At 54.1% G+C, this 12,605-nt stretch overlaps 1 protein-coding gene across 1 annotated transcript; it reads right to left on the reverse strand.

The window, feature by feature from the left end:
- Positions 1–5: 5 nt before the first annotated feature.
- Positions 6–11,627, reverse strand: MPV17 (mitochondrial inner membrane protein MPV17). Its single transcript, XM_075535738.1, has 8 exons — positions 11,454–11,627; positions 10,996–11,070; positions 3,416–3,531; positions 3,109–3,201; positions 2,917–3,012; positions 2,662–2,694; positions 2,366–2,418; positions 6–1,386 (listed from the first exon to the last, which is right to left on the reverse strand). Exons 1-8 carry the CDS (start codon positions 11,584–11,586, stop codon positions 1,317–1,319), a joined length of 669 nt encoding a protein of 222 aa, XP_075391853.1. The 5' UTR covers positions 11,587–11,627; the 3' UTR covers positions 6–1,316.
- Between the last annotated feature and the right edge of the window lie 978 nt (positions 11,628–12,605).

A 12,605-nucleotide genomic window follows, 5' to 3' on the forward strand; every position in this document is an offset into this window, starting at 1 on the left:
CTCTCTCCTGGCAGTGGATGAGCTGAGCGCAGTCCTGTGCGGAGCCAGCCACTCACAGGTTGCTGCTGTGCGTTTGCACAGTGCCAGCCGAAGCTCCAGCCTCTGTCCCTCAGGTCGCGTTCTGGACACCTTGGGGAAAACGGGGTCTGTCCCCGGACAGCCGCCAGCCTTTTATAGTGCCAGGACAGCTCGGACTGACGTCAGTGAAGAACATGCACTGATTGTAGAAACAACGACAGCCGCAGCTTGAGTCCGGCTTAGAAGAGTCTAGGCAGCGACTGGGTCCGACCCCAAACTGGAGGTCTGGCCGCTCTAGCCCCTGGACAGGGCTGTGCTGACTCCGTCCCCTCTCCTCTAGCAGTAGTGTCCAGTGCTGCTCCGGCTCAAGAGGTCCCTACTCCCAGCTGTTTCACAAAGGAGAGGGAGTATGCTCACACTCAGCTACCTCTGTGGGACCAGCCAGAGGGAGCTGGGGCGCCAGTCTGCAAGATTCGTGATCTTTCTTCCGGTACCAGAATTGAAATTCCGGGCAGCTTTGCCTAAGCACCATGGTGGAGGGTTTCTGGCCTCGGGGTGCTCTTTGATGTCCAAGAGGAAACAAACTAAAATGTACACAATTGGAGGGAGGGCACCCCACTCAGCCCACCTGCTTTTGAATTTGTCCAAAGTGATAAAAGCTCCAGGTTTCATTTTATTCGTGGGAACCCAAACAGCAGTGTCAGATACATCTCACTCTCCAGGCAATCTCTCTAGGGAGAAGCAAGTGAAGAAACGTCCTTTCAAATCCCCCCTTTACCTCTAGAGCAGCTCCTGATGTGCCAGGTCCGTGGGACTCACAGTGTCCACATTTGAAAGACTGGACTTGGTGACAGCTGGCTTCTTTCAGCTCTAGAAATTCTGGCTCCCCCGCCAGTTTCCTGACTAGCTTCATTTATTGACTGTAGGCCCCAGGGTGCAGACATGGTAACCTTAACAGGCCTGGAGGGGTCCCCAAAGAGCTACACTAGAGCTGGGTAGGCAAAGTGGGGAGACATGGCATTTGCTAAGATGTGGGTGTAAACTAGAGGTGACCAGGTCAAGAGACTTGAATGCTTCTGGAGTGGCTATTCTGTGGTGGGCATATAAGGCTCGTCTCAAGGTTTCTGTGATTCCCAAAGGAGTCGGTTCATGTTTTAAAGTAGAATGGGCCATTTTGCAGTCCTAACCCCACTGAGTTCTGACCAGCAGCCCAAATCTAGGAAGCTGTCTTGGAGGCAGTCTGACCCACGGCAGGGCCACGCTGGATCATCAGGCAGAAATGATGGCTCAAGGCTGGCTTAGAGCTGATGTGCCTTCCAGGACAGGTAGGAGTTCCAGATGACAGCCACACACTGGACAAGGGCCAGCCTAAGGAACAGGAATGGCTTTGTGGAGGAAGGCAAGAAAGAGGAAGAAGCAAGGGGTATGGAGATGGAGGGATGCTGAGAACTCCCCAGTGTCCGTTTCTTTCCTTCAGCATCTCGCACTGCGTGGTCAGAGCTGAGAACCACCAGCTCAGAGCTTGGTCCTGCCTGCCTGTCAACAGCCTCCAGGGGGCAACACTGTCAGCGAGTCTACTGCTGGGGCTGTGATTCCTATCTGTGCAGGCCCCTTCTAAATGCATGGGTATGTCTGTCTGGGACCAGCTGAGATTTCATTCTCCAGAAAGGAGCTACCAGCCACAGAAAGAGCTCCTCTCTAATTTCAGACGGTGTTGCCATGCTTAGGATTTGGTTCATAAACCTGTCTTCTATTTGGTTAGGCTACTCATGTAAATGTGGACAATGGCCTCTCTGAATAAACAAACACTCATAGTGACCCTAGAGGACAGGGAGAATGGTCCTTGTGTACTTTATAAGACTGTAACTCTTTACGAGAGTAGAAAGCCTTATTTTTCTCCTGCTTGTGGGTTTGAACTGCTGACCCTGCATGTAGAAGCCCCACTTGTAACCACTACACCACCAGGGTTCCTTATCCCTTCTGAATAGCTTCCTCTTTTTTCCTGTTCCCCAAACCCCCTCAACTCCAACAATTCTAACTACTCACTTGTAGTTCTATTCTTGGGGTGGGGGTGGGGGGAGAGGAAAGTATATGGAAACTAGCTTTCTTATTTAATTACACTTTGCAGTGGAGGAACCTGACTAAGTGCCCACTTGGCTTTGGGGTCTGCCTTTCTAACCTGGGCTGCAACAGCCCAGGGGCTGTCCCTGACATTGTGCCATCAAAGGTGGAGAGCTCAGGTGAGACGGACACAGGAGTGGTGGTGCAGGGGGCGTGGGTGTGTGAAATAGCTCAGGTAGAGATGAACGATTCTCAGTCTCGAAGGGTGGGGAAAGATTTGTCCTACCTGTAATGAAGGGGGACCAGGTAAAAGTTGGCTAACTGTACAGCAGGCCAGAGCTGCAAGAGAAAGAAAGTAAAGTTTGACACCCAGACTCATTGTCTTGTGTAACCTCACCCCCACCCCACACACGAGGAAATGGTGAACCACTGGGTGAGAGCATCCCTGAGCAGTGTCTGCCCTGGGAATGAGAGAAGACTCCGGACGGAGGGATCCCTAGGTCAAAAGCACCCCAGTCTCTGAGCCGATAGATCGGGACACAGGGAAGCCGGAATGCAGGCTGTGGAGGCAAAGGCTCTTACGTAGTAGTTGGTGATGAGGGCATCAGAGTAATCCTGAGAAAGCAGAGGGAATAGATGAGCCTCTTCATCTCCAAGCAGCTCCCACCTCCCAGTCAATATCGGGCAGTAAGGCCAATTGCAACCCACGCCCCACCCCCCCGTCCCCCTCCCTTCTCCTGCAGAGCCTGGGGCTCCCCCTGCACTTCCACCCTTCGTATCCCATTCTGCCTCTGACACTGCTGCCCTGCCAGCCTTCACCACACCTGCCCAGCTCACCTGCTGCAGCTTAGCCCAGTTGTCCCGGGCCGAGAGCCCATTGAGTGTCCCCACCAGAGGGAGGAAACAGCCTAGAAAGCATGGGGCAAAGCCCCCCTAGGGGAGACAAAGTAAAGCTCTGTGAGCGTGGGCCTCAGAAACATCTCTCCACCCCCTCCCTTCTCCCAGCACTGCTGGCCCTTCCCGGCTCGCCTGGTCCAGAAGCATCTTCTTCAGTGCGTCCACCTTGGTGGTACCGGGGAGGAGCCGATCCAAAACCTTGTACCAGCCTCCCACAACAGGAGCCTAAAAGCAAGTCCCAGGGCGGAGTGGGGGGTGAGGAGACGGTAAGGAGACTGCCCAAACTTTGAAGTCACCCAGATCTCTAACCCCCTTGCCCCCATGGGTTAGAAACTAGGTCCCAGGGAGGAGAGCCCCGGACAAAGAGGAAGAAAGATGGTACAGTGGGGAAAGAGACAGCCAAGGCCACTGTCCAGCCCCCTTTGTGGCAAGAACTTACCACAAAGCCACAGCCCAGAGACACCATGGTCAGGGTCCGGCGGACCTGGTGTTCCCGCAGACCCCGCCTCTCCACCAGCTGCTGTGAGATGACATCACCCAGGCCCATCAGGGACCCTGTGCAGGGCATACAGGTGTTGTCAGGACCCAGCTCTTGAGGATGGGAGTGTTCCCCAACAGTATCCTCCAGTGGCTGGGCAGGGCCGGGCCAGGAAGGAAGCAAGTCTGCTGGCTCCTTAAGGGTCTTGTGATCTACACTCTGAGGCCCAGGGCTGAACTCTGGGAGCAAATGGTCAGTCAGTCCTTTCCTGTTGCTCCAAGGGCTAAGGTGAGGGTAGGGCCCTCCTGTGTGCCCTGCATGCAGAAGGAGTCGGAAGGAGAATCCAAGGTCAACATTCATAATTAGGAAGGGCCTTCTGCTGGGCACAGCAGTCACACTACAAGCAGCCGGAGCCAGCCACCCACACGTAGAAACCAGTGTAGAGTCCCTCCTCAGGTGTCATGGCCTGATGGCTTCCAGCAAACGCACGTTTATAAGGCTTCTTAGAGAGTGACCGCATGACCTCACGCGGCCAGGAAGTGGCAGCGTCAAGGTGAGCCAGACAGGATTCCTAGACAGGGTTCCGTCCAGGACCCCCCACTATGACCAGATCACGGGGAAGAAGGAAAGAACCCTGGACTCCCCCCAACCCCAGCCCACTGCAAGACCCTCACAATGTCCTTCATTTGGGTCCGGGGGCGGGTGGTGTCTCGATTTGCAAAGGACAGCGAGGATAATTCATTTTATAAAACATCAATGCTTAATCGTCTCCAGGCAGGAAGGTGACTGTTTGAGCTGCTAAGAGTCCCCTCCACATCCCTCCCCATCCACCCCACCCTAACCCACCACCCAACCAGGAAGTGTCAAGTCCCAGCCAGCTCTTAGGATAAGCCCAGTTCCCTCTCCACACCCTCCGACTGGATGGGCAATGGGTATCACGGTCAGTGCCTGCCTGGACCTTGACGTGGCTCCCCTCTCCTCGCTCACTGTCCCCAGCTGCAAGCATCCCTCATCTGACACCCACACTCGGAAACCACTGTGTACAGAGCCCCTCCTCGGGGGGGTGGGTTGCGTGATGGTTGCCAGCAAACACACGTTTAGAAGGCTTCTTGAAGAGTGACCGCATGACCTCCAGCTCGCTGGCCTATCTCACTGAGTAATGAGGGCGCCCCTCCAGCCTGTGGCCACCATGTCCCTGTGCCCTCAATTAGCGCTAGGCAAACACATCCTTCATCCCTTTCCTTGGCCGGGGCCGGCTCTGACGTCCATGCTGGCTGCACACTCACCGCTCTGTTCTTTGCCCACATCCTCTGCACAGCCCTGTCCCTGAACCACCAAGGCAGAGGCAGCTGCGTCAGGCTGGGGGCTGGGGCTGGGGCTGCCAGAGGTGACCTGAGTGGCTGCCCTCTGCTGCTGTTGGCACTGCCACTCACAGAGCCATTCTGGGTGATCCTAGCACACCCATCAGGGCAGCCCTGGACCCCTCCAGGGGGTGGAGGAGGCTCTTCCACTAACACTCTTAGAAAGTAAGGCTGGGAGCCAGGCATGGTTCTTCTCTCCTCCCCACCATCCCTGAAGCAGCCTTTGGCAGGTCCTTGGGAGAAATGTCCAATTTACTGGCCCCCTCATGACTGGGGTTGCTCTGGGAAAAGGGTACAGAGCTCCATGAACCAGGTGTCACACTCAAGGTGTGAGGGCCGTGTGGAACTTAAAGGTGTCCCCCTACCTCCAGCCCTCCCTAACAACCCATGCTACTCAGGCAGGTGAGATGGTGTTGCCATAAAAGGGATGGCCACGAGCAGGGTGGGGGATGATGGGACTTCCCGAATGTGGCAACTGTCAGTCTGTCTGTCTGCTCCCGGTGGGATGTCTAGCTTTCAGAGGGCTCTTCCACATTCAATCTCCACAAAAGGTGATGTGGTATGGAGTAGAGGTGGGACCGGAACCCAGCTCTTCTCTCCAGCCACAGGTTTGCTCAGAGGCCGGAGGGCCACGAGGCTCCAGGGGGTGCTTCTCTGGACTAATAGGCTTTCTCTGCCTTTGATGAGCCAGAGTGCATTCACCGATGTTCCTTGTCAAGTGGCAGCGGGGCAAGCAGCATGGTTCCCATTTCTCTGAACGCTTGGGAAGGAGCCACAAAGGGAGGGGTATGTTTTCCCTGGTCAGGGTCTGCCAGCAGTCACACAGCACGACAAAGGCAGTCCAGAAGGGGAAGCCAGGTCCCCGACTTAGGAGCTTTAGTCACGGGAAGAAATTTGGATTTTAGGCCTCTAGACTTGACTCCAAAATGATGGGGCAGCAGGAAGGGGCATAATAGGTGTGTAGCTCTGTTCATCTCAGACTGAGTGCGACTTATGGGTTCCTTTTCAGACCATAGACTATCAGCCCTCTGGGTTTTCTAAAGCCTTCGTACTATAGAGCAAAACCTGCACTGGAGCCCAGGTGATCCTTTGGGCAGGAAGAGCTCCAACACCCAGATTCTTCATCCCATCTTCTGCCACCCTGCCCAGGCAGACCTGAACCACCCAGCCCCTGGAGTCTTCCTGGACATACTGTTTGGCTTGTTTAATGCGCTGAACCTGGGGGTTTGGCTCACTTCCGGGGGCTGGGGCTGGAGGTCTGCAAAGATAGTAGCCAGGGCCCCAATGGGGCAAGGCAAGGGGCTGCCAGGCAGTGACGCCCTAATGCCAGGCTGGGCGCAGAGCCCAGCAGGCAGATGCTGGCGCGATGTGACGTCATGCCCCTGGGTCGGCGCCAGTTTTCATGCCGTCACTCCCCACCAGATAGAGTGGAGTAGGGAGGGGTGGAGCCCACCTCTGGGCACAGATCTATTTGGGACTACCCCTGCCCATAGTGGAAAAGTCCAAGCTCCTCCAGGCATGAGGGAGGGCAATTCTCACTTCCCTTACTTTGTTCCTCCCCTGGTTTTAGCATGTGGCATCTCAGAGTAAGAAATTAGTGTGAGCAGGAGATGGGAAGGCAGAGGGGCCGGAAGTGGCTTCTGGAGGAGGAAGAAGTATGGCCCTGAGTTCAGGAGACCTGGTTAGGCAGGCACAGCTCCTGATACCTGGCCAGCAGTGCTGCCCACTCACTCCTTCCAGATTCAAAGGTCCACCTGTGGTGGGGGCCTGGGCTGGCCCCATGCCCAGGGGAGGTTGGAGCCTCGCAGTAAAGAGAGAAAAGGAATTCACTGGCTGTGGTCTCTGGAATTTATGCCATCCCTTTGGGTGTCAGACCTGCTGGTCATTCCTGGCCTGATTCTTGCCTACTGCTAGAAAATTAACAAGAGGGAAGGCTCTAGAACTTGCCAGGTATTAAGCCCAGACCATGGGGGCCCTGCTCAGCACAGGGCAGTGTAACGGGGCTGACCTAGGCTTACGGCCTGCTTTCTTGCCAAGGAGACCTCGGTGCATGTCCTTCTCCTTCGCCTCCTTGCCTTCCGTCCTATCAGGTGCTGGGCTGGACGGCCTCTAGCATTTGCTGAATTCTGCCCGCTGCACTCAGACTCCAGGAGGCCATTGTCTACAGCGCTCCCGTGTCCCCACAGCTGGACAGAGTGGTCGAGGATGAGAGGGGCTGGACCTTGGCACCCCGGTGACTGGAAAACCCCTCAGAAAAGAAAAGTGGGCTCAGACCCTCTAAAGAACAAGCAGGGGACCTGCCCCTGCCTATAGCTTGACCCAATTGGATCAGACACCTTTTTGGGTTCCTGACTTGCCAGGATGGCAGTTTGACCTAAGAGACCCTTGCCTGTGGCCTAAGCCACACCTGGGGCTTCACCTGGATGCCAGTCCCATCAGTGCCTGAGCACAGGGTCCCTGGAAGTACACTGAGGATCCGAGTGAGAAGGGAGTCAGTGGAGGGAGGGCTCTCCTTTTTCCATCCCAAGGAGCCCTAGAGGTGTCATGGTTGTGTGCTGGGCTGCTCACTGCAAAGTCAACAGATCGAAACCACCAGGTCGGGTTTTCTACCCCCCTAGTTACCATCTCAGGATCCCACAGGGGCAGTGCTGCCCTGTCCTAGGGGGTCGCTGTGAGCCAGAGTCCATGCGATAGCAGTGCGTTTGTTTTTTTAAGAGGGTTCTCTGTACAGCGACTTCTAGGATGTGTTTCCGAGAGCTCTCAGACAGTCCAGGAGATTGAACAACGAGTGGCACTTGGCAGGGGCCAATCTAATACTGCATCCTGCATCCGCTCTTCCTTCCCCTCCCCGGGCTCACTCCTCAACAAAGGACCAGCATAGAAGCTGCAGGCTGTGTTTAGGGAAACCGAAGCTAGGATCCTTATCGGGGTTCAGGTTTGCGGCCAGTGGCAGAAGCCCAACCCAAGCACCTCTATGAAAAGAAGACCTTGTTGTCCCCGGGTTGCCAACACGCATCGAGCCTTAGTAACTAGTTTTGATCTCCAGTTTTTTCACAGATACAACTCCAACAATGGCTCTGTGGCACAGCAGAATGAAACCCAAGTCCCAAAGGAGGAAACTGAGGCCCAGGGAAGTTTACTACCTCATCCTGGAAGTGCTAAGGTTCACATTCAAACCTTGGCCTACACTCACTCCAGCCTTGAAATCTGTGCTCTGCTTTCCAGTGTGCTGAGCTGTCCCGAGGCCTTAGGGCATTGGTTCTCAACCTGTGGGTCGTGACCCATTGGGGGGGGGGTATGGGTCGAATGACCCTTTCATCACAGGGGTTGCCCAATTCATAACTGTAGCCAAATGACAGTGATGAAGTAGCAACAAAATTAGTTTTATGGTTGGAGGATCACCACAACATGAGGAACTGTATTAAGGGGTCGTGGCATTCGGAAGGTTGAGAACCACGGCCTTAGGGACTTCCGTGCTGCGGTCCAAATATGGCATGGTGAGCTAAATCCATGGTACTGTGATTCAAACACATGGAGCAGCAGGGAAGTCAAGCCTGAGAAAGGCACTTCCCAGGGGTTGCTTCTGGCTGAGCTGGAATGCTCAGGAAGCCCGAGGGTGTGGGGGGCTCTCACTCAGACAGGCTGTAGCCACAGCTCTGCACTTGGGCCCCCTGGAGCTCTAGTTCCTGGCCCCACCAGCCACGATCCCTTGAAATAGGGAAATATAGGGTCTGTCCCTCCTCCTATTCCTGATGGCCAGGAGGGGACCTTCCTTCTGGCAGTCCCTGGCCTGCAGGGAATCTGAAGCTGGGCACTGGGCCCAGCCTGTCAGTTCCCATCACAGCCACACAGTCCAGCATGAGTCACCACACACGCAACCAGGTGAGTCATGCGGGCTGACGGACACTCTGAGGACAGGACATGGGGTGGGGGTGGGGGGGCAAAGAGGGCCCAAGGAGGGTCAAGAGTCCATCGCCTGGCCAGTCCCCCAGAGAAGTTTCTTGTGCTGACGTAGGGCCCTTCCAGTAATAGAATCCCTGTCCCACCTTGGTATCCACCAACCTCCTAACTTTGCCAGTCTATCCCCCCAGAAGCCTATGGCCCTGACTAGAATTCTCTCTTCCTCTAAACACGGCACTGCCCTGCAAGCATTGCTGGTCTAACTGCAAGGTTGGTGGCTCAAAACCACTAGCAGCTTCTTGAGAGAAAGAGGAGGCTATCAGTTCCCATAACGATTTACAGCCTCAGAAATCCTCTACAGGATTTTTATGAGTGGGAATCATAAGTGGGAGTCTACTCGCTGGCAGTGGGGTTGGGTCTTTTTTGTTTCTAAGCATCAGCAAGTCTCTTTTTGTTGTTGTTTAACCTCCAGATTGAACGTGACGGAAGATTGGGGCACCCTGTTAGATAAATGGGGCATAAACCTCTGCAGTCCTCAAATTGCTAGGGGGGCCTTGAAAGGCAAACTTGTTGAGAGAAAATTTCAAAGATTGAGCCAGAGGCAGGCCCTCTGGTGGGAACAAATACTCAGAAATATAACTAGACACAGCTCTCAGGCAAACTCTCATCTTGGAAAAAGAGATTATGCTTGCCTAGAAATAGTCATTCTATGGGCTAGCTTTTTTTAAAAGTTAAAACTAAGTCGTAAAAGAATGTCCTGTTGAATTTCCGATTCTCACGGACTCTAGGCTTGCTGGGAGCCATGGGGACTAGATGAACCCCAGAAATGATTGTCCTGAGATCACCTTTAAAGCTTAACCCAAAGCTATCTCCCACAGTCTTCGTAAAACTAAACTAGCTTTGAGAAGTTCAGCTAGTTAAAAAAGACCCCTAACCCTAATCCTAACAGCCCTAACCCTAATAAGCCCAACACTAACCCTAGCCCTAAACCTAACACTATGCCTAAGCCTAAACCTAACAACTTTTAGCCTAACAAACCTGACCCTAACCCTAACCACCCTAACTCTTACCCTAAGCCTAAAGCTAACCCTTACCCTAACAACCCTAAATCTAACCTAACCCTAACCAAAAAAGCTTTAAAAAAGGCATCTATTTTGAGCATTAACTTTTTTAAAAATTAAAATTTTATTTCACTGGGGGAGCTTACAGCTTTTGTCACAATCAGCAAGGCTTTCTTATTTTAATCCGATGGCTACTTGCAGTGTCCCAATGGTTACAGGTGTCCTAACCCTTCCCCCAGGGGCACCTACAGAGCCCTCTCAGGTTATCAGGCCTGCTAAACTGAAAACAAACAAACTCCCTGCCAATGGCGACGTCTGTGCTGACTCATAGCAACCCTTCAGGGCAGGGTTGAACTGCCCCTGTGGGCTCCCAAGACTGCATGGGGGTCAAAGCCATGCCTTTCTCCAGAACAGTGGGCTGGTGGTTTCCTGCCGCTGCCTGTGTGATTAGCAACCCAGCCCGGACCCCTGCTCTACGAGGCTTCCTCTGCTACATTGTAGATGCCAATAAACGCAGGGAAGTCACTGATTGATGACCTTTGCCAGTTTGAATTTAGAGTCAAACCCAAAGCGCCCAGGTTGGAATCATGTTGGGAAGCTTGTCGTTGAGAAAAGCAAGAATGACATAACCAAAGCAGCAACATGGTGAAATCGAGGTATGTGAATTAGGAGAGGTACTCGTGTTCTTATCACTGGGCGTGGGTGCATCTTTAACGTTTTAATACTACTTAGATGGTAGCTGCATGCCATAATCATTATTTTGTATCTAAAGATACACTCTCAATACAAAATACTAAGCAAAACTGGGAGTGAGTCTTGATGTTGACGCTCATTGGGTTGTGCGGTCCAATGTGGAGTCAGACAATGCTAGCTGACAGCCTACTGGGGACCCCGTGAGAGAATGGGTGACAATGCTGTGCTCACTGTAAAAGGTTGGGAGTAGTTGTTATGAGCTGTTGTCTAAGTCCAGGCAACATCAGCTTTTTGAGAACTTTCGGATCCTACCACACCGTGAACCTACTTGGCCAACACAATGAGTACCCCGTCCCACAAGAACAGCCGAGCACGCCCACCCTCCAAAAGACAAAGGGCGGCTGAGAACTACAGCAGTCTTTAAAGGGGGCTGAGCAGAAGGCAGGAATCGGGAGGTGCAGTGGGACCAGTCTGTCTCCCAAAGGGGCCTCCCTTCGTCCCGCTCTGGTCCCAGGCGGGCACTCACCAGCTGTCAGGATCTGCACTTTCCACGGGTGTGCAGCTAGAGCTCGCTGGTATACCCGCCAGAGTGCCATGCGTCCTGTCAAGCCAAAAGGAGAGGGAGGTCACCCCATCACCCGGCGCGGTCCTGTCCTCTTGCACCCTCCCCCCTCGCCAGCTGCCGCTCCTAAGCTGTCAGGAGGGCTGCTTCCTGTCACAGGGGTCGGCCTAGGCAGTCAGGAAAGGGAAGACACACACGAGGAGTCGCCCCGGCAGCCACCTGCCTCCCCACTCGCGACCCTGGCGCGGGCCGCCTCGGGAGGATGGGTTGGCTTTGACTTCCACGCAGTCTGGGGGCCCCGGTTAAGACTTCGGGCAACGAGCCCGCGTCCTTCTCGACGCGAACGCCACGCCGGGAAGTGGGCCCGCGGCAGCCCGCGCGCGGCACTTGGTACCAGTGGGCACCGGGCGCCCGCAACTCACCGGCGCGGGAGCTCCAGGCGGCAGCGGCTCGCGCCCACGTGACCTGAGCCGACAGACGGACTTCCGCCGCGAGCCCCGCCCTTTCCTGCGGCTCGGAGTGGACAGGGGCTCGGCTTGGTGACCCACCGGCCATGTTTCCTCCCCGACTTTCCGCCTTGACCTGGGTGCCACCCTCTACTCCCGCTCCCCTTCAACTGGCCGGGGTTCGGGGAGAATGTGCACTTGCACTGGGCTCCCCGCAGGCCTCAGCGGCCGCGAACTCCTAAGCGGGTGGAAGTGGGTCTTGTTCACCGTCTCCATGGGGGTGTGGCTGCCTTCAGGAAGCAGTGGAATGAACAGAACCTTAAGGTGTGAGTTAACTGCCTGCAGCCATGAAGGATACGGGCTTTGAACCTAATATTCTGAAGCTACAAAATGGGAGTTCCTTGATATTCAAACGCAGCCCCTTGCAGAGGTGGGGATGGAGGCACTTAGTCTACCCTAGGGGCTATTCTATTTATACTTTAGAAAATAGTGCTGGAAAACTAGCCTTCATCCCTGTCTGCTATTCTGATTAACAGTACAACATTCTTTAAAAAAAAAAATTCAATTCTGATGTAAAGAGGCACTACAGGGCCAACTAAAAATACACACAACCCCGCCTCCCCCCTGGATTTCCAAGGCTAATATTACATGACTTTATGGGAGTAGAAAGCATCTTTCTTCTGTGGAGCAGCTGGTAGTTTCAAACCGCTGACCTTGTCGTCTGCAACCCAACTCAGCGCCTACACCACCACCAAGGCTCCTGCAATGACACTTTCTAAGGTTGTCGTAGAAATGCCTACAATGCCTGAGGGTGAATTTGTCAGCTTGGCAGCTATCGACTACCCCTTTCAGGCTTTCCACCTTTCAGCCCCAATTCACTCAGTTCCTCCATGAGTATGACAGGGCGCACCCTGTCAGATACTAGAGAAACAGAGTAAGGAAGCCAGAGAATTCGTCATCTTTTAACTGAAGGACCCTAAGTGCAAACCACCATGCTGGAGTTTACACTAGTAAATGTCATGGGACAGTGTGTGGTAGACTGAATGCTCTGAGCCAGGCAGTCTGGAATCAGATTCAAACACATTACTGAGTTCAGTGACCTTGTCTGGGTTGCCTACCCTCTTAGCA

The sequence above is a fragment of the Tenrec ecaudatus genome, chromosome 17 (genome assembly GCF_050624435.1).
Source record: "Tenrec ecaudatus isolate mTenEca1 chromosome 17, mTenEca1.hap1, whole genome shotgun sequence".
In the NCBI taxonomy this organism is placed as follows: Eukaryota; Metazoa; Chordata; class Mammalia; order Afrosoricida; family Tenrecidae; genus Tenrec; species Tenrec ecaudatus.